The sequence below is a fragment of the Vidua macroura genome, chromosome 10, assembly GCF_024509145.1.
Source record: "Vidua macroura isolate BioBank_ID:100142 chromosome 10, ASM2450914v1, whole genome shotgun sequence".
Classification (NCBI taxonomy): Eukaryota; Metazoa; Chordata; class Aves; order Passeriformes; family Viduidae; genus Vidua; species Vidua macroura.
Window position 1 is genome coordinate 12041124 of NC_071580.1, and position 24539 is coordinate 12065662.

The 24539-nt window shown below is 40.5% G+C and overlaps 1 protein-coding gene across 1 annotated transcript in view; it reads right to left on the minus strand.

The window, feature by feature from the left end:
- Nucleotides 1–21292, minus strand: part of ATP13A4 (ATPase 13A4) — a 37595-nt gene extending 16303 nt beyond the window's left edge. The window contains exons 1-14 of the mRNA XM_053986037.1: nt 21211–21292; nt 13623–13796; nt 11044–11178; nt 8748–8818; nt 8575–8655; nt 7659–7728; nt 6705–6839; nt 6217–6289; nt 5446–5577; nt 4117–4287; nt 3518–3675; nt 1798–1986; nt 1422–1483; nt 547–697 (exon numbers count right to left, since the gene is read on the minus strand). Coding sequence (XP_053842012.1) covers nt 547–697; nt 1422–1483; nt 1798–1986; nt 3518–3675; nt 4117–4287; nt 5446–5577; nt 6217–6289; nt 6705–6839; nt 7659–7728; nt 8575–8655; nt 8748–8818; nt 11044–11178; nt 13623–13796; nt 21211–21273 — 1665 coding nt within the window. The 5' untranslated portion in view covers nt 21274–21292. The remainder of the gene's footprint in view (nt 1–546; nt 698–1421; nt 1484–1797; nt 1987–3517; nt 3676–4116; nt 4288–5445; nt 5578–6216; nt 6290–6704; nt 6840–7658; nt 7729–8574; nt 8656–8747; nt 8819–11043; nt 11179–13622; nt 13797–21210) is intronic.
- Nucleotides 21293–24539: the final 3247 nt, after the last annotated feature.

Below are 24539 nucleotides of genomic sequence, written 5' to 3' on the forward strand. Positions count from 1 at the left end.
AAACACCAGTACAGCTGAAAGGAATGTCAAGGATCCATTTAGAGCTTTTCCTTGCCCCTAAACAAGGTATCTTGTTCATTCCTGGGAGGGGTCTCTCTGATGTCAAACTAAACACTTCCAATAATGGAAAATCCACTGCCTCTCTCAGCAACCGAGTAGAAAGCCTCAGCAGGTTCACTAAGACACTTCTGTACCCTTGCACAGCAAATAGACTATGTCCTCTCATTGACAATAAATCCTTTATTCATTACAACAAAATTAAATAAAGAAAAATCTTGAGATATAACATAGACTCAATGAGACAATAATACACAAGAATTTATATTAATGTAGAAAGCTCTGCTCTTGAAGTATTCCACAAATAATATGGATTTTTTATCGTCACAACATGATTGTGAGGAACAAAAATATTTTTTGGTGTCAAAAGAAACCCAAGTTATTTAACAGAATTCCTGAGTTTTTCATAACTTTGATAGGTATCTGGCTAAACCTGAGATGGCAAGGTTATCTACCCACTGTTTGCATAACAGCAAATCACAGCTTTACCCAGTTAGTGGCCTCAAACATTTTCACATCCAGTGGGTCTCCTTGGATCTTGCCCTCCCAAACAATTAATGAGTGACAAACTGCCAGTGCTTTGAACACTGGCCCCCAAGGCAGGCCATGGTCTGCAGGGAAACTCTGAATATCCTGAAAGCTAAAGCAAAAGAGAACATAAAAGTTACTCTCAGAGAACACCAAACAACATAAGACTAACAGAAAAAAAATCCTAAATTGGGGGCAGTTAAAGTCTCATCCTGAGCCCACACCACACAGATGTTCTGGGGAATTGTCCTCCCCCATGAACTGCTTTTCATGCTCCTATAAAGGCTGGGATACACATGCTCAAACCAGGTATGTTATGCCTTGTTAGGAAATCCAATGGGATGGAGAGAGGATCAGATTATTATAAAATATCTTCCTCGAGGCTTGTGCAAAGATTCTTTGAGTTCTGAAGCTGATATAAATTTGAGCAGCTCTGTGTATGCACATTTCTGGAAATGTAAATGGACAAAATCAAGGCCACTGAAAGAACAGAATGTCAATCTTGTGGGTAACAGTGACTTCATGTCATAAAGGGTTGGGGTTACACTGCAGCTTTGAGATCTAACCCAGACTGTCTACTGAACGCTGCCCAGACATGCTGTGCCAAATACTGGCAACAGTGGCTGTATCTTTTCATGTGGAGCAGGACCCCTGGGATAAGGCAAACAATTCACTTTCCAGGGGAAATAGAAATAAAATTTCAAATCTAAACATGGGAAACTTCAAACTGCTTAACTGTTTAACAATAACTGTCTGTCACATTTGGTCCTTTGTCTAGTAGAAGAATCCAATCACTAACCAAATTTAGATGCCATTCATGTGTCAAGGAGCCTTACCAGTTTCTTTCAGAGGGCAGCAAGCCCCAAAGATCCAGGCCATCTTCTGTTAAGGTGCCAGTCTAAGTTAAAATGTACACTAAAATTAACTTCCCACATGAGAGCTCCAATAGGAATAAAAAACAATACATATTTTAAGAAGTTACTGCCCAGAAAATACCAGCACAGAGCAGAGCAAAAAGACTACCAGACAATGCCTAGGTTCCAAGAAAAACAAGAAATTACCACAGCTTCTGTTCAGACAACAAGAACTAAAGTACAGAGCACTGGTCATTTTGTTTCTAAAATACAATGGAAATGCTCAATCAAACCCCAGCCTCCCACTCCCAGCATGGCTCCATTACCAGTGAGGGCATAACCACCACATAGCCATTACTTTATCAAAGCAGACAAGGTTCAGCTGTCCACACATGTTGATCCTCTGTGGGCTGATGCAAAAGATGCCCTTTTTCTTCAACCTCTGCTGGGTATAAATGACTCCTGTTGTCAAGGCAGCTGGCAGAGCTGGTGGGACAGCAATAGTGATAACATCCAAAGCCTTCTTCACCACTTCTCCTGTCTCCTCCTGACATAATAACAAGGACAGTTATCAGGAAGAGAGTGGCAAGGAATGCTGCTTGCACGGAGCCCTCTTCATTGCTCCTCCCGACATAATAACAAGGACAGTTATCAGGAAGAGAGTGGCAAGGAATGCTGCTTGCACGGAGCCCTCTTCATTGCTCCTCCCCTCCACTGCAGGTGCTCCAGGCTGTGCTGTTTTCTGCCCATGGTCCACCACATATTCATCTCCATTAGAAATTAATAGGCTTGATTTAACCAGAGGCTTTAAAGCCTCATCACTGCTATAGAGCAGCCTCCAGGCCTTCATCCATTCTCCATGCAAACAAACCTGCCAGGTTCAAAGCCTCCATCAAAACACATGTGTTCAGACATGCCAGCTAGATCATTGCACCCTCAGTCAAACCCATTTTCCCATGACACAGCACACAGGAATCTGCTGTCTATATGGGCATTCATCCAAATGCCTACAGGCACAGCTCTGGACTCCATGTTAAGGTGACAGGTGAGACATATGGGATGGTGATGAAAATGAGGGCAGAATGTATGAGCTAATGATTTCTTCTGACCTTATGTTCTAGCAGTTGTGAAAGAAAATTGCTTTTACTTGCAGGAAGAGACATGGAAGTAACAGTTACCTTTGTAAAAGCAATCTATAATTTGGGAGCTTAGAGGTCAGTGTAAAACCAACTGCCAGGATGCCAAGCATGGACACTGTTATTCTGGGCACTTGATATGAATGCTAAAGAATTAAATGCTTTTCAAACTGGGGTCCCAGGACTGAGACACTGTAAACTAAAGCAAATTTGCAGTTCAGAAGTACTTGCAAACTCTCATAGAGATCTACTATTACTACTTCTGAGCTTGGGACTTTGACCACAAATCATGCTGCATTTGATGTACTGAATTTCCGCCATATTCTGGTTCTCCCTTCGTTCATATTTTCTCAGACCACAGAACACACCAGTTTGATCATATTTTGTATCTATTTTATGTTAGAATGAAGTACTTACCACCCACCGTTAGATAAAGACTCATAGAAGAGAAAGCATTTAGTACATCCTATGATTCAATCTTAAAAGTTTGACAAGACAATTTCAGTGGTTGAGATAGCATCAGCATGTATTTACATATTACAATGGGGAAGTTAAATTTAAAAAAAAGAAACAACTGCAAAGCAGATACAAGAATATGTTCTTAAATATGCTTTCTTTGATATCATAAGGAGAAATAATATTCTGAGCTAATTGACTGTAGATTATTCCTCAGGAGGAAATTTATTCAAAAGCTGAATTACAGAATCAACCTTGCAACTCGTGACTTGGACTTTACATTGGCAGATAATTATCATGGCATGAAATGATTTCTCGAAAGCTTCTGAAAAAGTTCTAAATCAATTAGGCTTTAAAATTTGCAGAACTACTGTTTACAGCATAAGTGTTCTCACATTGACTTTGATACATAAGAATGAGTAAACAGTTTTAAAAGGGTTTCAAGTGAACCATTTCTCCTGCATGTACTCTCCTGGAGTAACTCACCCCATTAAGTGCAAATACACACACTGTGTAGATCATTCCAATGGCTGCCAATGCTATGAGGCACATCAGGAACCGGAGGGCATCTCTGTACAGCTTGAAGTTCATGGGTTTAGGGTAGAGAATGGACCTCACCAGATCTCCCTTGGCTGTGTTGAAACCTGGAAAGACAAATTAAAAGCATTCCAAGGGGAAAATATTTCAAAAAATTCTCTGCAAAGAATTGAGGGCTTCAAAATCATTCATAATTTCTGCAATGTATGAAGGAAGGCCCAGGTATTTCATTTTAGTGTATGTGACCTTATCTGCAGAATATAGAAAAGAGTTATTTTTGTCTTAGGGGGAAGGATTTTTTCAATGTCTTAGAAGCAAAGCAAAATTCTTCTTTGTAATTATATGCTGGCAGTTTTTGTAGAAGTTATGTCAAGCAAAAAGAAACAATGCATAATAACTTAGCCCAGCCCAGGATAATGATTCTCCATTCTCCATCTGTCTGTTGTAAATATGGATTAGTGCCTTTAACTGAATGTGATTTGATACTTTGTCAGACTGTTCCAGTGAAAAAATCATGGAAGGAAAAGTGAACTCAAGTGTTGACTGACCAGTCCGCAGCACCACAGCTTTCACTACTCCTCTGTCATCTGCCTTGGTCTGGATGACCTCTGTTCCACAGAAGAGGACATGTTTTCTGTAATCCTCTGCACAGTACACTCTCCAGGGCTTGAAATTATCAGCTCTGGGTAGGTGGATCTTTGTTACAGGAATACTTTCTCCTAGGGAAGATTAGCTCAGATGAGGAAAAGTACAGTACACTTAATAACAGCCTGCTGACGTTCAAATAAGTACCTAGACATCTAGGTGGTAAGTTAAAGGTATTTACTAGAGAAACCAGTTTACAGAAATTTTACTTTTATATTTTGACATCTTCAGAGTGAATAGAGCTTAAAGCCTAGCAAACAGACTGCCAAAGAGTTTTCCTTTGCATCAGTACAGCAGCTTCATGTAAGTCTGAGAACTGAAAGCAGTCCAAGGACTCCAAAGCCTGACTGTACATGTAAATACTTGAAAAGAGGCCTGAACTGGTGTTGCATGACTGCCTTTGAATGGCCACAAGTTGTTTACCTAATTTCATCCTCATGTGTAGGTCACTACACATTCCCTCAAGCAGATGGGAACATGATATCCCCTATTCTCCCTCTCTAGTAAAAAGGAGAGCCTTTAGCTCAATTCTTGACAGGTGACAAATACCCTGTTTATGTCAAAGCAAACACTAAGGTGAAGAAGAAATATTTTGTGACAGATGAAGTTTTCTAAATGAAATGTGTTTCTGGAATTTCTCATTTATATGAAATTTCAGAACTGCCAGTTTCAGTTTGATTCAGACCAAGACCATATTTAAAGACAAGAAATAGAACTGTGACCTCCTCCTGCACCAAAAATCCTGCTTTCCAGTGACCTCTCCCATCCACTGTGTCCTTCACTGCTATCCCAGGAATGTGAGTCTCTGGAGGGCTAGACAGACACTCCACAGTTTGGAGATATTGCAGTGATGAGACATCCAGTGAGTGACAGAAACTCGTGCAGCCAGAGTGGACTGTGGGCGCTGTGTAGGAACAACTTTGCTTCACATCCATTTTCTTCTCCTGTCCTGCTCACTTCTCTTCACTGTCCACTCTTTCCCTTCTAATCAGATCAGCTCTTCCTAAATGCTGTACCCCATGAAGGTAGGAAAGGATAAATTGCCCTTCCTAAAGTTCATATTGTGTTTAGACAATTAACAACAATTCAATCTCTATTATATCGAACCAAAAGAATCCCCTGCTCTCACACAAAGAGATGTACATGATAACGTCATCTGTCCTGTGTCACTGGCTGAAGCCATGGGGCAATGATGGTGTTCAGGTGGCAAACCTGGGAGGGATGAGCTGTACCTGTCAGCATGCTTTCATTTACAGTGCACTGCCCACTGATCAGGATGGCATCACAAGGCAAAAGGGTTTTGCCCTCTTTCAAAATCAGCATATCTCCAGGAACAAGATGGTGTGATTCCAGCTCTTGGAAACCTGAAAATTACAAGTAATGCAAACTTTGTGCTTCATATATTTCTCTGTAGCAAGGGGGGGAAAAAATACGAGGAACTAATTGCTGAATAGAATTCTTTATAATGGCTGATAAACAAAGGACCACAGCAGGACCTATGTATACAACCTCCAATATTTAAGAAAAGCCTAGGCATCAGTTCCAATTGTAGAATTCCCCCTTATCTACCCAGGATCCCAACCAATGGTTACTATTCCATTGCATTGACCTAACTGAAGAGCCTTGGATCTAAATTTCTTCATGTGACTTCATCTCTTTGGACTGAGCTCTAGATACCTTGACAATGAACAGATTTTGCATGGAGCAATTAGGCAGGCTCACAGGCATTTAATGGGTATGTTGTTGGCTATGTCAGTACTGCTTTAAGAAAAATTACTTAGTTTTCCTTACAATTTTCAGCTAAGGCTGCACTCAATTATTAATATGTTTGATATGCCACAACATATTTCTAAGTCAAATTAACTCTATGTGCAGAAGTAAGTTAACTGAGCTGAGAAACAGAAGATGAAAACCACTTTAGAATAAATCTGGTACTATACATGCATTATATAAATTGTTATAGAAACAAAGCACATTGAAAAAAAGAAGCATAGAGGAGTCACCTTCCTTATTTCTGCAGACAGTGACCATGACGTTGTTATGAGACTCAACCAGTCTGTGCAGTTTAATGGATTGCTATAAATTAAAGAAGAACACACAAAAGTGTTGCATCTTACTTATGTGATACAATTTGTCCACTAACAATTATTTCCTTTTGTTATTTGTGGTTATGAGAGCCTTCAGAAACTGGGCTCCGGCTCTACCAGGAACTATACAACCACTCAGAGAAAGAAATTCCCCACCCTAATTACGGAGAGTGTAACAAAATGTTACCAAGTGAAGCATTGGAATGGGGAAGGGAGGATGTGGGTAAGGTACCACACAGAGATTATGATGACTGGGAGGCCAGGCCATTGCACCTGCTACTACACAATGTCACAGGACTAAACCTCTGAGTAAGTCTTGTAGCACTGTGTGCATGTTGTAACATGCTGGCCTGTCCCAGACATTAAAAGTAAATCTGCCTTGTGGAAAGTGTGAGGTGTCTCACCTTTCTAAGTTCATATACAGTCAAAAATATTGAGAGGAGAGACATAAATATGATGGCATTGGCATACTCCATGTAATCTTCAGCAAACCACAGACACACACTGAACAGCTGGAACACGTAAAATGGATTTAGGACCTGTTTGGAGAGACAGCAGCAGTAAAGAGCTGGCCACATTTAAATGGCCCCAACATACTTAGACAGTCCAACCTGTTAGAAAAGGTTTGAAATAAGAGACATTAAATATTGTGACTTCTGACCCCCTTTGTAATTTTCTTAGTAGTCACTTTAGTCTAATCAGATTGGACCAGCTTTATCTGACAGAAGGGACAAATAATATGGACCAATAGGATATTGTCTGGGATGTGAATGACTCGACCCAATCCATGTTTTGTTTGCTTCTTACAAAAAATGTAACAAAGGTGAGAGAAGAGCAGATTGTGCTGTGAGCATGTAGCTCATATACGATAAGCACACTGCCACAAACACTCTGTTTAGGCCATATATAGGCTGTTCCTGTCTGAAAGAGATATTGGTGCTTTGTGTGGTGCTGTGCCAAAAATCATGAGCCCATTGGAGCTCTCTGCAGCCATAGGCATGTACCAGGTACTGCTGTTCACTTAACCTCTGTTGATTAAGAGACAGCCCTTGTCTGGAAGGTTTGATCTCCAGTGCAGCTCGGAAGCCTTCAATGGTCCTAAGAAGGCAAATAGAACGAGCTCCCAGGACAGAGATACATAGAAATACCAAGCAGACACAGAGGTATGAAGGTGGAGGATAGAGAAAAAGGGAGAATGAAGGAATTTATGATGATTTCATAGAACAGCTTTCAACAGGATTTGAAAAAGAAATGTGCTTGAAGAATGAGTAGTGGGAAGTTAAATCAGATATAGAATCAATTATATGTACACATGGCCTTCCAAGCAGCTTAGAATAAAAGCAACAGAAATGCTTAACCTCTTTGATGAGTAGTTTCCAAATAGGGATCACTGGAACATCAATAGTGTTTGGCCCACATATAACTCTCCTGTTCAGGATAAAGATACATCACTCACAGATAAAATAGTGACAATGTCACTTGCTCAAGAAAATACAGATTTCAGTAGTCCTGAGAGCTTCTTTTGATCCCAGTTTAAAGGCTGGGAGGATATTTTTTTCAAGAAAAATATTTTAAATGTCCCTACAGTTCTTATGACAGAAAAGATGGCTGTACCAGTGACATTTACTTTTGCAGACAAGAGATGTAACACAACCTATTAGGCAAATGTTTCCATCATACAACAATTACTTTGAGAGACCATAAACAAAGCAATTCTGCATCTAAAACTAAAAGATCCAAACCCAAATAATTTTACAAAAAGTTAAGAATGATTGGAATGTAAGATTTTATATGAGCTAAGGTCAGGAGCTGGATTTTCAGTATTCAATCAAGTGAAGATTATTTCTCTATAGCAGTTTCATAAATACATGTTCTGTAACTTGCTTAATGATACAGTAGTTTATGAAAATAAGTTCAATGACTAGAATGAGTTGATTTGGAGCTCCAGTGAAGAAGCAAACACACAACTTATCTGCACTCTTCCACAGAGACTTTCTCTTCTCCAAATAAGAACAGCTTAAAGTTAGCTACAGGACATAGTTATTTCCTGAATGAGAACAATAACTGAGACACTGAGACACTTCAAAAACTTTGACAAGGAATAAATAACATTCTTTAGCCCATTTCATTCAATATTTCTATGCGTGGCTGTTTCATCTAAAATTATGTGCATATTAATAAATACACAAAAAACTCATGGGAAGCGCACCAACAGAAGGAATTTACATCTCTTTGAAATCGGTATGTTGGGTGTTCATGTTTTAAAATGAGTACCTGACATTCTGTTCATTGCAGGTGAGACCGGAACCAAATTTATCATGTATAGCTGAGCAGGTGTACTGGTCTTCTAGGACTCTAAAATAGAAAGGGAGTGTGTTCCTTAGGACATTATTCACAAAAACACTTGACTTCTTCAGAGACTTGTGCAACCAGTGCAGTGAACTCACCCAATTTTCTGGAACTGTTGTGCACAGACATTCCAGACATAGCGGATTTTTTGTACTTGGATAGTTTTCACCTGGAAAACAAGACAGGGACAGCAATGCATGCAACACAGCATGAGACTTGGTCACAGAGTTCATCTAGGCATCCTCACTGGGGTCAAGTACAGGTAAAGGAAATTTTGTGGGGGCAAGGAGGGAGAGAAGACAGGATTACATACAATGACACCCTAGTTGAATTACAGATTGGGATCCCCAGCTCAGTGCGGGTTCCAGTAAGCTTTACAGATCTTTAGGTCAAGCAAGTACAAAGCAGTGCTCTTTCTGAAGAAAGGAATAATCTTCACTCTGATCTCACAGAATAAATGTAAGAGATCACTGATGACATGGTGGATACAGAGGCAGCTGAAAAAGACTGTCTTCAGCCAACAACTCCTTTGTCTTCTGTCTGGCTTTGGTGAAAGCAGGGGGTTTTGGGCCATTTCCAAGCATGGTGCTGAGTCCTTCAGCTAAACAGATGTGCCAACAGACAAGAAAGGCCATCCCAGGATACTGAGTCACTGCTAATGCTAAGCCCTTGCAGAGCAGTTACCCATTAGGAACACACGCTGTCATTTATAACTTGCAAGAGGAGTCTGTCCTGTCCTGCACAACAATAACAAAGCCTATTAGAGATAATGGCACTTCCTATCAGCTGGCAGAAGGCAGGGCTATACACCTGTACACATGAGTGATAAAGAAATCAGCTCCAGGGAACTCTCCCTGCCCAGCGCAATAAGCATTATTACGGGCCAATGAAATCTAGACTCAGCTCATCCACCAACTCAAAATGGAGCTATAACTACAGTCATTAACTTAACAAGAGGTCTGAAGTTAGGATTTCATGCAGTAGGAGCTGAAATATCTGCAACGCTAAAAACTGGAGTGAGAAACAAGGGATCAGTGCCCTGTCGGAAGAGGTCCTTGGACAGCTCTTGGGCACTACACAGAACTCTGTGCACTTAGGTAGCTTAAATGGCAAAACCACTTTATAATTGACTTACAAGTAGGGGCTTTTGAATTGCTAGGGAAGGATTAAACTGTTCTCTCTTTGCTGCTTTGAAATCTGGTCTTTTCTATTTAGATGTTTTGATTGATATGAAAGTGGTGTTCAAAGGGCCTATTATTTGAGGCTATATTTGGCTTTTTTATGTTACTAATTTGATCCTCAAAAGAATGTTACAGACCTGTCTCCACTTTCTTCATATTGTGCCAGTTGATTAAACTAGTTGGCTCTACAGTTTCCTATGTACATTAATATATGTCCACAGCAGAAATAACAACAGCTTTGCTCAGCTAAAGTTAGCTTTATATTGAAAATATTTACTAAAAAATGTTGTAGATATAAAAAGAAATTTTAGTAAGCTAGAAATTTATTTCCTGAAAGAGAAAATAGCTCTTTTCTGGATTCCTCAGTGCAGTGCTCTAGTATCTATAATCAAGAGCCAGATATTAGTAAACATATCATTTTGCATTCCTATTGCTCACACAAACTTAACATGTAATGCTAAGCAAGGCACATAGCTGAGCTGTCTGATACATATTTTAGACATGGAATAATTACATTTACTCAGCTCATGAGGGACATTGAGATCTGCTAGGATCAATCCATCATCTACCTTCTCCCCAGTGTCTCACTGGGATCTCATATCTATGGGACTGGCAGACACCAGAATACATTTTTGCAAGAACAGTTAACAGTGACTCAAGTTAACCTGACTCCAGCAAATGCTCTTTAAAGAAGAAATTGGTGCACACAAAGGCAAAGAAGCAAAACGTGTTGATGAAATGTTTCTGGAAATACTGATGTAGCTCAGGTACTTTTCTATTCTATTCCCTATCAGATGCATTCATCCCTGTTTTCATGTTACTGGGGAAGTTGCATTCAGTTCTGCACAGTCTCCTTTCAGACACACAGTCACCCCTAAATTCCCTGATTCCTATGCCAGGAATGTTTTTTTTTTAATTTGGAACTCTGATTCTCAACTGCCATCCCCAGTCTCCTGAAGCTCTCCTACTTATAACATAGGTGTTCTCTCAAAAATAGTGAGAATTCTCATTTCATAACCCTCCTCAGAATAAGAGAGGATTTTTACAGAGGTGAGTACAGTTGAGTACAGTTCTCTTCTTTTTCCACAGCTCCCTGTGTTCCTCAAGCTGCAAGATTCTTAGCTGCGTATGTTTCACAGCTCACTTTTACTTCATGAAGCACGGCTGAGATTTGCCATTATCTCCCAGATGCTGCAGAAAATACTTTACTTACTAGCAAACTTGGCTTCATTATGGCTTTGCTGAAGATTGAGTCCTCCTCAGTGTTTGGATAGTCTGATCTACTTTTGATAAATGCAGACACAGAGATCCATGTCACAGTCTTACGAGAATAAGTCCGAAAATCATCCTGAGTGGGTATAGAAGAGTAATGTCACAATTTGCCCCAAACACAGACCAAATTCACTTTCACCTTGGAGTCAATGATTACAGTAGCCTTTCTAGAGGACTACTCTAGCTTTTTTAAAGGATTAGCCAACAGAATCCTCCCAACACTTGCGGTTTAGAGAAAAATCATTAGAATAGGAACAGAACCACTGTCCTGTTGAAATGTGAGTACTGCAAATACTTCAGTGACCACAGGTCTGGTGTTTGGCTTGTAAGGATGGAACGTGAACACCCAGGTCAAGATCTAAGACAGGCAAACAGCACAGGACAATCTGAGATGCAGTGACCGTGCTGTAAAGGGAAGATCAAAAGGAACACAGTGCTATGCTGCAGAATGGATGTTTAGTGCCAGCACCTTTACAGTCACTCCTGAGTTAACACTTCATTGGAAGAAGTGTCAGCACTTCTGGCACCTTAGACAAGCTTTCACCACAACTGAGTTCATGACCTTCCCATTTTTTATAAAGCAAGCTGAACATCAGAACTGTCTGATAACAAGGGTTGGTAGTACAGTCTGAGAAATTAGAGCGACTACTGTAGTGAGTAGCCCCATGCTAAGTTTCCGTCCCAAACACTGAACTACATGCATTAAGGCCAACTATGAGACTGACTTACATTCAGTGTGTGAGCAGTTTTGCAGTAAGGAAACTTTAATTGGAAAAGGGAAGAGTAAAAAAGATTTCTGTACCAAATATGAGTCCTTTGGAATAATTTAATTATTAAAAGAAGAACTTAAATAAAGTTTATATATCTTACTTGCCTGCTTTTCTTCTTAAACTGGTCTTTTGAGTAGAATAACATTTATTTTCTGATATTTATCTTTAATTTAGATTTCAGAATGAGTAGACATTGGGATGCAGATTGAGATGGGAACCAGTGAATAATACAGGTGCTCATCATTTGAAATAAAGTGAATCAAAATTCAATAACAAAAGTGAGTTAATAGGCTCTTATATTGCAAATGCAGAGATAATGATGACTTAAGAATTAAGGTTTTATGTGAAGCAAAAGATAATTCCAAGGATCACGCTGATGAGATTACTTGTATCCTCATTAGAAGTAGCCATTACATTTGAGAATGGATATAATCATAATGTAGAAAAACAAAACAAAACTGTCATTTTAACACAAAGAATCATGAAGGAAATCTTAAACACTTAAAGCACATTTAAAAAGCTTCTTGATAACAAGAATATACAATATGATTCAATTCCTATTTAATTACACAAAGGATCATTTAAAAACTCATTTATTTGAAAAGTGCTTGACATGGCACATCTTTGTAAAATTGCACACAAGAATAGGTAATTAAAAATGCAAACTGAATTGAAGATTAAGAAGGGATATTAAGCCTAATATGATGTTTTTAATAAAAGAAAAAACATACCCTCAGACTATTAGGATGCAGATTGTTTCATTATAAAGTATTCAACAGGCAGATCTGTGCTTTTCGAAACCTGGGATTTTAACTGCATACTGGTCTGCTCATTTAAGAAGGCAGGTCAAACACAGAGGCAGTAAGTGATCCATTTTGTAATTGCAAACATTGAAAATGCCATTGTTCAGGAAGCTTTGAAGCAGAACAAATCAAATTTCTGGAAGTGAACCAACTCTGCCAGCTCCTGGAGTATTCAGTCTCAGCTGGGATTCAGACCCAAGTCTCAGTTTACCTCTTTAGTGTTGCAGTAGCTTCCATGAAATAAAACCAAGGGTTTGCATATGTTGCAGTGCTTCACTACAGTCCTCAGCAGGGAGAGACCTTTATCAGGAAACTACTAGCAAAATGTGCCAGGTCTGAAAGCATTAACTGCAGGATTGCAAGCTTATTGGACATGGGGAAGGGCTGATGGGAAATGGAAACACAGAGCCAAAAAAGCAGTGTAGGCTTGGCCTCTTCTGTGAACTGATCCCTCATAACACACTTGGACACTGCTGGGGACACTGCTAGACAAATTTTTAATTTGTCCCAGTAGATAAATTTTGGCAGAGAAGGACATCTTCGCCAGAACAGCCAAGTGAAAGAAATGGGATCTGCTGTATACTGCCAAACAAACAGATGCTTTAGAATCTGGAGCGCAAGGCTACAATGTAGAAAGCACAGGGATGGTAGAAGGGAGGAGGAAGGACTGAACAAACAACAGTCTTGAAATGACAGATATTACAGGTTTTATCAGCTCAATGTCTTTCACCTTGTCTGATCAGCTGTTACACTCCATTCCCATCATCACCATCCACATAATTTGTGGGATATTTTGAAGGTCTTTAGATCAACAATGTTACACATAAGATATTATTGCAGGAAACCAGCAGTGTAAGAGATTTCAGCTAACTGGATATTTACAGTTAACTCATGTTCCAAATAGCCACCTACTAGGGACGAATTAAAATATTAAAGTATACACCTACTGTTGTTCTAAGCAGAACAATATCCGCTTCTTCCAAGCTGCATCGGATGCAGTTTATCCACACATCCCACTCTGGCTTCCAGTAAAACAGCAGCCTCAGAGCCCCACAGGACAAGATGTATCCAGCAATGCACAAGGCCCTTCGCCAGCCTTGAGTTTTGTAGCCAAATATGTCCTGTACAGCAAAAAGAAGGCAAAAATCATAACTGCTTCTCCTAAAGAATTGCCTGGAATACTATACCTTCCTGTCACTCGCTGCTCTCCCATAGCTACTGTTAGGTATGGTACTGTGAGAAACATCCACCTTCACAAAATCCATATTGCTGTAGCCTGACCACCATTTTTATGTAGTTGTGAAACTCACCATGAGACATTGTTGTGTGTGTGCATAAGCAGGAATGATAACAAAATATAGAGGTTCAAACCTTTATTCCAAGTCAGGAATTCAGATTTGATTATCAGCTTTTTTAAGGGTCAGACAGCTGAAGAGCTTAAGTACATCTGCATCAGGGGATGATGAGTGATCAGTGCAGAGCTGCTGCCTTAAAAGGGCTGCTCCCCTGCTCTAGCAGTGATCTGCAGTAATGCACCTACACTTCAGAGACTCAGCCAGTGTCTCTGCTTGGTGCTGAATGGCACTGTGTGCCTGCACCAGCTGGAGCTGCTGTGCACAACTTGGCACAGACACAGCTTTTGTAACTGTTACCCTCTTCCATGACAGCTCCAGTATGGGCATTTTGGAGCTTGCCAATATGCCATTGGCCTAACATCTAATGACAATAATAATAATAATAATAATAATAATAATAATAATAATAACTGTTAGGAAGAACATCTAATGAACACTTGCAGAAAGCTTTACATGAAGGCCAAAGGAAGCTACTTATTTTAGTATGAGTATGTATTATTATTCCATTTTTAAAGCTGGAGAAATTGTTACAGAGAGGCAGGATGACTTGTCCAAAACATGTCTGTCAGCATTACATTTTAAGAGCTGCAGGTCTTGGTGCCATGGCCAAATTTCCTCTCAGTACTGCTAGCAGGGACTTAGTAAATGTGAAACAAAATGTATACAGTGAATTTATAGAAAGATGCAGCCTAAGCTAAGATGGGAGATTCCACGGCTGCAATTACATCAGGTGACCAGGAGAATTTGCTAGCATAAGCGTTAAGGTTCCTCAATTCCTTCTTCTGAGTATGTTTGCAGCAACTGTGCAATCTGCTTCTGAGGATCAGATATCTGCAGCCCCAGATATTGCAAGATCCATTTATAAGGTGAGAAGAAAGGCAATGTAATTGTAAGGATGACTAATGCATAATTCCTGGCTCTGTGCTGGTGTCTTTGCTTGTTATGTGAAATGCAGGCCCTGCCCAGTGGTTCCACATGCTGCCTCGGCACACCTGCTCTGTAGTATTCTCCAAAAGACAGACTGTCATCCTAGGCAATCTCCAAGAGGTTTCTAAGGAGAAGAAGTTGGCAACTGTGAGGAAAAGTATGGTAAACAACACAGGAGAGTGGTCTGCACTGCACAGAACCTAGTTATGCCACCTGTGAGATGCACACACAGCATTTTCAAAGGCTTCTATAATTTCTGAGCAGACCAAGATAATAACTGCAGCAGATAGAAGGAAGCCCGTGGAGGATAGCAGACAGGCAAGCTTGCTAGGAGGTAGTTGGTGAGGCAGTCATGTGCAATTAATATTCACATGCTCCTACAAGAAGGTAAAGGTCTCCATTCAACTCTCTCTAGCTGTAATCTGACTAAAAAGGTTAAAGAAACAGTGTCAGCACCAGCATATAGAATAATACATAGGACAATGTGAACTTACTCTTCACAGCAAATGCTTACTAGCAGGATCCAGATTGCTTACTAGCTTGGATCCAGACTTCACTTGTCAGCAAGGCAAAGGATCTCCCAAGGAGACAGAGACACCTAAGGGAAGAACTGTTAAAAGAACACACCTTTGGACTTCCTTCAGTATATGGCTGGACCTGGAATAACTGGAATAGTATTTTCAAATTGGGATGGGCATGAATATCAGGGTGGGGAAGAACAGGATTACTGCCATGTGCATCTAGCTTCTGCCTGTGAATCACTCCTTTAATTTTCAGTTTTTGTGTCTTACACCCAATGTCCGAGAAGTCAGTAAGGCTGTACTAATAGAATTAAGAGAGAGGGTGGATGCTCTGAATATGATTGGCAGTCATTTGGGATCATCATCTGTTGGCAGTGTTCTTCACTGAAATGTTCAATGGTTTCCCAAGTCTGATACAACAACGTAACCACAAAACCAGAGCAAACTCTGTATTTCTCTGTATTTTTGCCTAAGAAACAATTCACCAATATATGAAAATATGTATCTGAGTCCCCCTATGCCAGCATATGTTTTAAGGCCTTTTTTCCAGAGTAGTTTAAACTCAAAAAGTTATTTGAATCCATAGATTCCAAGACACTCCCCAGAACCAAGCATGCATCAGTATTCCTCATCTTGAAATACAGAAGAGAGGCAAAAAAGGAAAACAGCTCATCTTGGAAGAAAAGACCATGCTTCTTAAGATATCCATTATGCTGTGTGCTGGATCTTGCTGCTTCTCACAAGGGACTTCCCTGAGACAGACAGAAAGATAGATAGATAGATAGATAGATAGATAGATAGATAGATAGATAGATAGATAGAGGGATACCATTGAGCTGTTCTGACCCTTCAAGGGCATGATTTGCCATATGAACAGAGGTGTTGGTTCAGGTTTGTTGGTTCATGTCTTGAGGAGTGTGACATTTCTGAATACAGCTGTTTAGGAGTTCTACAACGAGTAAGGTGGGAAAGAATAAACATCAGATGTTAACTGATGCATCTAGATGTCCATGAAGGAATCTAATGCCAAAGCAAATAATTTCCCACATTTTGGAAATGTCTGGAATGGGTCACCTGGGCCACGTCACTGAGAAGTAAAGCTAGGCAGGGAAATAGACTGAGTTCCAAATTTGACTTGTGCCAAAGTCCACTGAGCCAGAACCTTTCAAGCTTAACTTCAGTACAGAATGTTCTGTTAGGTTGAGGAGTTTTTTTCTGGCCCTGTGCTTTCAGCTGGAAGGATTATAGCAATGAATGCTGCATTCATAAAAAAAAATTAATACATGAATGACTCCTTGTTGAAGCAGAAACTTCTCACAACTCAGATAAGTCAAAATGAAATCCTTTAGAAGAATTCTTAAAACTATTATCTTCCATGAAAAAGTGAATATTAGACCCATAACAGAGGTATCCACAATGTGCATGAAGAAGGGAGGAACAGGCACACACATGGTTCAGGTTTGTTTAGCCACATGAACGACTTATAGTAATTAGGGTTTAGAAATTCTCGATTCACTCGGCCTCTGCTAAAAGGATCTCTAAGCAAATGCATGTCTACTATGGCAAACAATACTTTCAAGGCTGGCAGAAATCCTGGTGAGAGGATGCAGTGAGGGCATGTCTGTCAGGTTAGTTTTATGTTGTTAAGAAACTTACTTTTGCTGTGTTACATTTCATTGTGCTGGTGCAGACATGCTTCTTTTGAAGAGGATCTGATTGATACAGATTTGCACTTTGACAACTTTTCTAATGCATAAACAAGTTTTTAGAGTTAAATGAGTACATTTGGCATATTAAACAGTTCACAGTCAAAAATTCTGGGTTCTTGAGTGCATCAAATTAGAAAATGGTGGAAAATAAAATGAAGATTAGCTGTCTGTAAAACTCCTCATGGGAGGTAACACCATCTACAGAATAGGCTGGTATACAGTGTTCATCTCATCGCTATAGAATAATTTTTAATAAATTGTAATGTATAGTAAAATTTTATTTCCTCATCTGTTAACATCCCTTTTCTCTTGAGACTCACAACAGTAGATGAGTGATTGTAACAAAATGGTTTGACTTGTGAGTCAAGGGTCTGAGAAGGGGCCAGGATTATTGGACAGAAAAAGCTGCCAGACCTGCTCAGTTGGCAGGTAAGGTTCTTAGCTGCTTTTACAATCACACAAAGCCAGCATTCAAGGGCTTATCACTCTAGTGTCCAGCAAGTCTTTGTTACTTATGTTTAAAATAAAAATTGCCTCTAACTGCAAGGTCATCTGCACAGCAGAATTTAAATGCAAATGTCAAACAAATTCAGGCACCTTTTTCTTTGGTGAAAACAAAGCCCATAGCTACCATCAGGGAATCTAAACAGTGGCTGTGAATGGTCATATTTCTGGCAACCTCAACATCAGGTACCCTATTATGAACAACCTGTTGCTATAACAACAGATAATAGGATTAGACTTGAAAGACTGGCTAAGTTTCACAAGCAATTTAATAACTGAATCTCATTCTTACCAACCAGAACCTGTTTCATCAGAGGTTTCTTCTTGTTCTCTCCGAAACCAATAGCAACATTGACTATTGTTCCATTAGCAACAAGATTGTACCTTTCAGATTTTATTGCAATTTTTAAAGTTATGTTTTCCAAATTCAAAGTATATAAAATTCCTGTATCAGATTCCCTTCAGAATTGCGGCATCTCAAAGGAGGCAGACAGCTGCCAAGATGCAGTGGTAAACTGGGGTGCACCAGCTGACTGACTGCAGTTCTCCCATTCCTTCAGCCACAAGCAATAGGGGAACACATGCTAAAGACAGGCTGCTGGCAAATCCTTCCCAAAGCAGCAGCCTGTCAAAGTCTATCACAATCTTCTGCATTGCAAGACTTAATCTTCACACTTTAGGTTTTGTGCAAAGGGAATGATTATTCCCAAGCTGTGCAGAGAAGAACATCAAATTGGAAGAGGGCATAAAGCTGTGGTTTTCCTTTCTCTTCATATTACACAGTAAATGTAGTTCTCAAAATCTTGAAGCAGATTTTTCTGAAGCGAAGTATACTATTAGCCCTCTCTGAGGCAAGCTGCTGTGTGCAGAGTTCTCTCACACTACTAAGTTCTTTCTGGTACTACAAATGGTTATGGAGAGAGAGTTTATCTCGTGCTCTGAATACACTTTGTTAAGTTTTAGCTGCATAGCAGAAGAGTGAACTTTCATTCAAGCAAATGTTCTGCAGAAATTGTAAAGTAATCCCAAAGACATGCACAAGAATATACAGGATAGATTTCCTAAGTCAGAGTGATTACTCTTAAATCCAGGACTATCTAGCACCTCAGATGTACAGAGAAATGGAAATACTGAAGAAAACTTCAAAGCATTTCTTCTTATTAGAGTTCCCCAGCTTTCCTCAGCAAAGAGGACAGCTGGTTCAACACAGGGAAGCATTACACATCCAGAGTTCAAGTGAGTTACTTATATGCTTTCAAATTACTTGAAGTATTCCACTCTGGAAGAACTGGCACTTGCACAGCGTCAGCTGTTACATTATTAGACCAAGAGATCTGATCTTGTCTGGAAAGTTAAGAAGTGCTTGTTAATAATTTGGTTCAGGTAGATTAAACTGACTGTTGAAAACAACATTGAAAAAATATTTTTCATGGCTTTGAATTTTAAAAAAGTAATTCTCTTTACTTCATGTATTCTTCTTCACTCCTCTACTTAAAGAGAGCCTTCTTCTCTTTCTTCACAACTCTCATTTACATACTACTTTCTTTTTTCCTTTCACACAAATACACACATTAGCTGTTCTCTTTTTTCTATACACACATTGCTTTTTTTATCATCCTCTTACAGTACCTCATACATCTTCAGGGATATATTCCTCTATCTCATACTTTTTTTCTCTCTTACATCTATGTAACAAACATACACACATTCCTACCTAATTTAGCATAATTTGGCTACAATTTTAATTGCATTTTCTACTCAAGTGCTTTGTAAGTCTTTTTTCTTCAATTTCCATTTGGATACCCCAGGTGAGTGAGCACTGATCCTACTCACTGCAGGCATGGAGAGCATGGCAACTGCCAGACACTCTGGATTCACAGACATTCTGACTGACTCAACACTGGGCACACACAGCAGCTGTGAATGGAAAACCTCAGATTCACAGATCCCTGAGCACCAGATTCAGAACACATGGGCTCAGTATGATACTGCTGAGAAACAAAACCATCCTTGGGATAACTGGCTCCATACAACCACAGCTTGGGCATCCAGCTGGAAGTGCACAGCTGGAAGTGAACATTCAGGGTACAATAGTGTGACTGTACACAGCACCAGACAATCCACTTAAACCTAATTAGCTCCAGCTCAATTCTGGCATTGCTAGAGACAGCACCAATAGTGGTGAGAGCACAACAGGGTGTTTATAGTCCTAGAAGGACAGGGCAGGGTGGAGCAGAAGCACAAACCCAGCAGCTGTTTGGAGCTGGGGAGCAGTGGCACATCAGCACCAGGGCTAGAGCCAGGAGCGGGGTGCTGCCAGCAGGTTTAGTAACTGGCCGGCGGAGCCAGTCGGGTTCTGCATTGCACGGAGCTAATTAGTCCCCACCCACGGAGCCAGTGCCTTCCCGCACTGCTCAGTTCATGCTGCTGGGTGACTCTCTACAGCATTCCCCAGGTCTGCATTACGCAAAATGTGGCACCTCCCCTTCCCTGGATGGCTGAGAGAGCTGTCTGAAAATCTACATTTTTCTTTGCAAGACAACAAGTATCCACGTTTGCACACGACACAGTCTCTTTCACTGGAACAGGAATGTCAGTGAGGAGATTTTGAAGAATTTTCCAGGATTTCTGAAAGTGAACAGTTGTGTCAACTTGTAAGTGACTTTGCTATTGAAATCCTGCAGGCACTCACAGCAGTGCTCCAGTGGCTCTGCAGCACAGGAATTATGAGAAGCACTCCATTTACCAGATATGCCCAAGAACTGTTGTTGTACAGCTGCGTCGTGGATCTGATATCTCCAGCAGAATCTATTAGAGGGACAGAACCCATGTGAACAGCTGACTCATAACACACAGTAATGCCAAAGCAGCTCAGCAGCACTGCATTCACTTCATTCGTGTACTGGCATTACTATTTAAGAGCATTGCCATGCAGGAGACCAGAGATTTTGTGTAAACATAGGACTTATTTCCAGATGTTACAAAATGCATGCAAACATATTTCTCCCTGGGCAACTCTAGAAAGAAATATAGTATTTCAGTATTTAGGAATCCCAGCTTCTGAGATAGTGCTGGCAATTCAACAGACTGCATTTATCAGTAATTTATGCAAACATAACAGGTGTTTTTATGTTTTGGAGAAAGCCAAGGTTTCCAGTTCTCTAACTGGAGCTGATCCTGAAGACCCAGCTGTCAAATGGTTGGGGATGCCAGTCTGGCCCATCCCTCAATCTCATATTAAACCATCTCCATCTAGATTTGTAACATCACATGAATAATCTGTTGAGCCATCATCCCCTGTTGGAAAGAATAACCAGTTAAATCCAACGGACACAACCAACCTTCTTTTCTTTCTGCTAAAAAAAAAAAAAAAATTATATCCCCTTCTAACTGTTATGTTTCTGCCAAGGAAACACTCCAACTAGCAATAACTCAATTACAGTCTGTAGCATTTTATTGCAGAACACGTGCCACCTTCTGCTTCAAGCTAAGAAAGACTTAGACAGAGATACAACTCACCATCTCATTCTCTTCTCCCTGGTTAAGCTGTGCATAATGGTTCTTGGCAGGATTTTCCCCCATGAAATGACCCTCTGGAGACTTCCTACAGCACCCTCAGGACAGGTCTTCAGCATAGTGTGCTTTAACTTCTACATTGAGGAAGTGCTCTAAGTACACACCTTCCTTACAATTCTGATGATGTTTGAAGTAGGGAGCTCCTCCCTCTCTGGGGTTAGCAGGTAACACTTTATCCCTCCTCCCTCCATTCTGTTGTTGGAGTTTTGCAATTGTGAGGGCTCATGCAGAATTCAGTCAAAAATGCAAGAAAGAAAAAGTTCAATCTTAAAAGTGTTTTCCACAATATGACTCCAGAGCATAACTCTGGTAGGTGCAAGCAAGCGCTGCTGGCACAAAACTTTTAGGGGAGGGCAAGAGGGGAGTATTTTTCTTCAAGAGATTATGGAATCACTGGAGACCAGGAGTGTGTCCAAATAAGAAACAAAATAGCCATTGCTGTTGCTAACATTCTTAGCAACCAGTCTGAGCTAAGTGTCCAGCAGTGATCTCCACATATGCTGTAGAAAATAAATCAAGCTCTGGCACTGTAAAAAGGGGCCCCAGTTTGTGCAGGTGGATTTATACACTGACTGTGTGTCAGAATTCAGCCAGGTAGGAGCTGTAACCAGGACCTTTATTCATTATTGAGAATATCCTCATAGAATGTCTTCTGACCTCACCATACAGTTTTGGGAGATATCACTGAGGTTATTTACTCACTCCTGCGGAAAACTGGAGCTTCGCACTGATGTCAGTAAACTGGATAAGATGTCTCTGACCTTTAAATCAGAGCCAAAAGGAAGCTGGCAGAAAAACAACACTGAGAGTTTTGCCACCTCTTTTTTTGCATTTGCTGATTAGTCTTGTGATTCATTCCCATTCCACTACTATTTCCTTGTACTTTGCTACTTTTTAAGAAGTTACACAAGAAATATTTTAGGAGTGAGGTCAGGAAAGGCAAACCTGTTCTTCCAGCAAGTATGTTAAGAAAACTAAAACATACTTCTAGGGTGACTGAAACAGATCAAGAGGTATCAAGTTAGTTCCTATTCCTCAGCATTTTGCTGCCACGAGGCATGGACTTGTACAAGTCCATACCTCAAGTGACAGGAAAGACCACTGCCTATCCCCAAGTAGGCAGGCTCAGAGAAACTGAAACAGAGAAATGCAGGAAACAGAGAAGAGAAATGAAGGAATTAGGTCAGGTAATACAAACAGATGTGCACCCCTGTCCAGCACAGGGACAGATGTGTTTGAAAATGCTGGTGATAAGCACTGGAGGCAAGTTGTTCTGCCTTGACACCTACCACACCTCCAAAAGGAGCCCAGACCAGAGGCTGGACTGACAAGGATATATCTGTACTAAGCTGTGTAAGGGTGATTTATTGCACAAGATCAAGGGGGAAGAAGGTTCTCCCCAGACCCAACTTCAGTGCTACCCTCTCCTTCCTCTCACTGCAACTTGCTCTGAGCCTCTCAACTTACCATTTTATTCTTCTGAGACCGAGCAAAGGGAACTCCAGTTATTATATGAGAGTCACAGTATAAACTAAAACTAAAAAAGAACATATTAAATTCCATTTCTGCTAAACCTGATTACATGGGGGAAATGAGCATTGCTATCTTGAAGCTGTAACAGACAGGAAACAACTGCAAAGGTGCCTTTTCTAAGGCAGGCTGATGATTTTGGGAAATGACTCATTATTTTGGGAGGTGCTAGGGGTGAAAAACAGGACGGTCACACATGCTTTTTCTGCCTGGTCAGCTTTTGCTGCTTTCCCAAACATTGCTCTTTCTAGTGTCTGTAGCAGACTAGGGTGCAGCAGGGGTCCTTGGATGCTGTGGCACAGAGAAGAGAGATGCAGAGCTCCCACGAAAGCAGGGTCTCCAGGGAAGAATAAAGGCTCATACAATCTTTTCACTATTTGTAGTTTTATTCCAGCTCCAAGGTGTTCTGCACTCCTAGAGAATACCCTTGTAGGAGTATTTATACCTTCACAACTGAAAACAAAGAAAAAACAGGTTAAAGGTGCAAAACATTAATCATTTCCATAGTCTGACAATCTGTCATAATAATTCATCAAAGTGTTAATCTAGAACCAAAGAAAATAGTGACATTTGTTCATTTTCTTAAGCATATTCACCATCACCTGGAGAAAGAGCAGCCCAAATTGGAACCTTCAGGAATATGATGCTCTCTACTGTTTGGAGTAAGAATTACATAGTATATATTCATAAAAAATTATTTGTTAGCATGTCCTATGGAGTGTCATCATTCATATTTTTAAATTGAAACTTGCCTTAAAAAATCATAGATATATTACAAAAAGAACTGGTCAAGCTAAAATATAAAAGCAAAGTAGGATTTAAAATATAGTCCCTTAAACTTATAAATAGTCACAAAGTAGGCAAGCAAGAGACAAAACCACATGCCTTACCTCAACCCAACTTTTATCCCAGTCCTGAAAATACATGTATGTATTATGTCATCCTTATACAATTTATTTTGCTTTGAAAAATCTCACAGTATAAACAGAAACCTGACCTCTAAAGCACCCCAAATCTCATTTTGTTTCTCAGTATGTGACACCCAGTTCTGGCCACATTACAGAAAGGAAGCTGTGAATCAACTGGTGACATTCCACAGGAGAGCACAGAGAAGAATGACAAAGGAGTCATAAAATATGGAAGAGGTACTTAGTGTTGTTCTGTCTAAGGAAAAGGAAACTGAGAAGAGTCAGGGCAACAGTCTTCAAACACCTAACTGGAGAATGGAATATTATCCATGTCCACTGTGGACATGTTACAAGAAAGATTCAAATCAGGCACAAGGGAATACTTCCTATTAAAGTCAGCAAGCACTGGCACTGCCAGGTGAACACTCCAATGTCTGTGGTCTTTAGGGACAGGTGTGGCATGCACTGCTCAGAAATGACCTAACCAGAGGTGATCCTGTGTGAGCACAGATGGACAGAGCTGACGAACTCTTCTGGTGCCACCTCTGCCTCCTGCTTCATTGTGGCCAGAAAATAACCCCAACAACTCACAGAAGCCCAGTGGGAAACACCTTGTGTTTTCCAGCTTTCAAGGCAGCGCTGCCAACCATGTCATGCACTCCCCAGGCACAACGACAGCTGGGGACTCATCAGAATCTCATCTGTACCAGCGTGGAAGGCCCTGGTACCACCATCCCGGCTGGGCTTCACCTCAGCACCCTCTCCAGGCCTGCCCTGCCGGGCCCGGCCGCGCTGGGATGCCCGAGAGGAGCCGCGGCACAGGGACGAGACCCC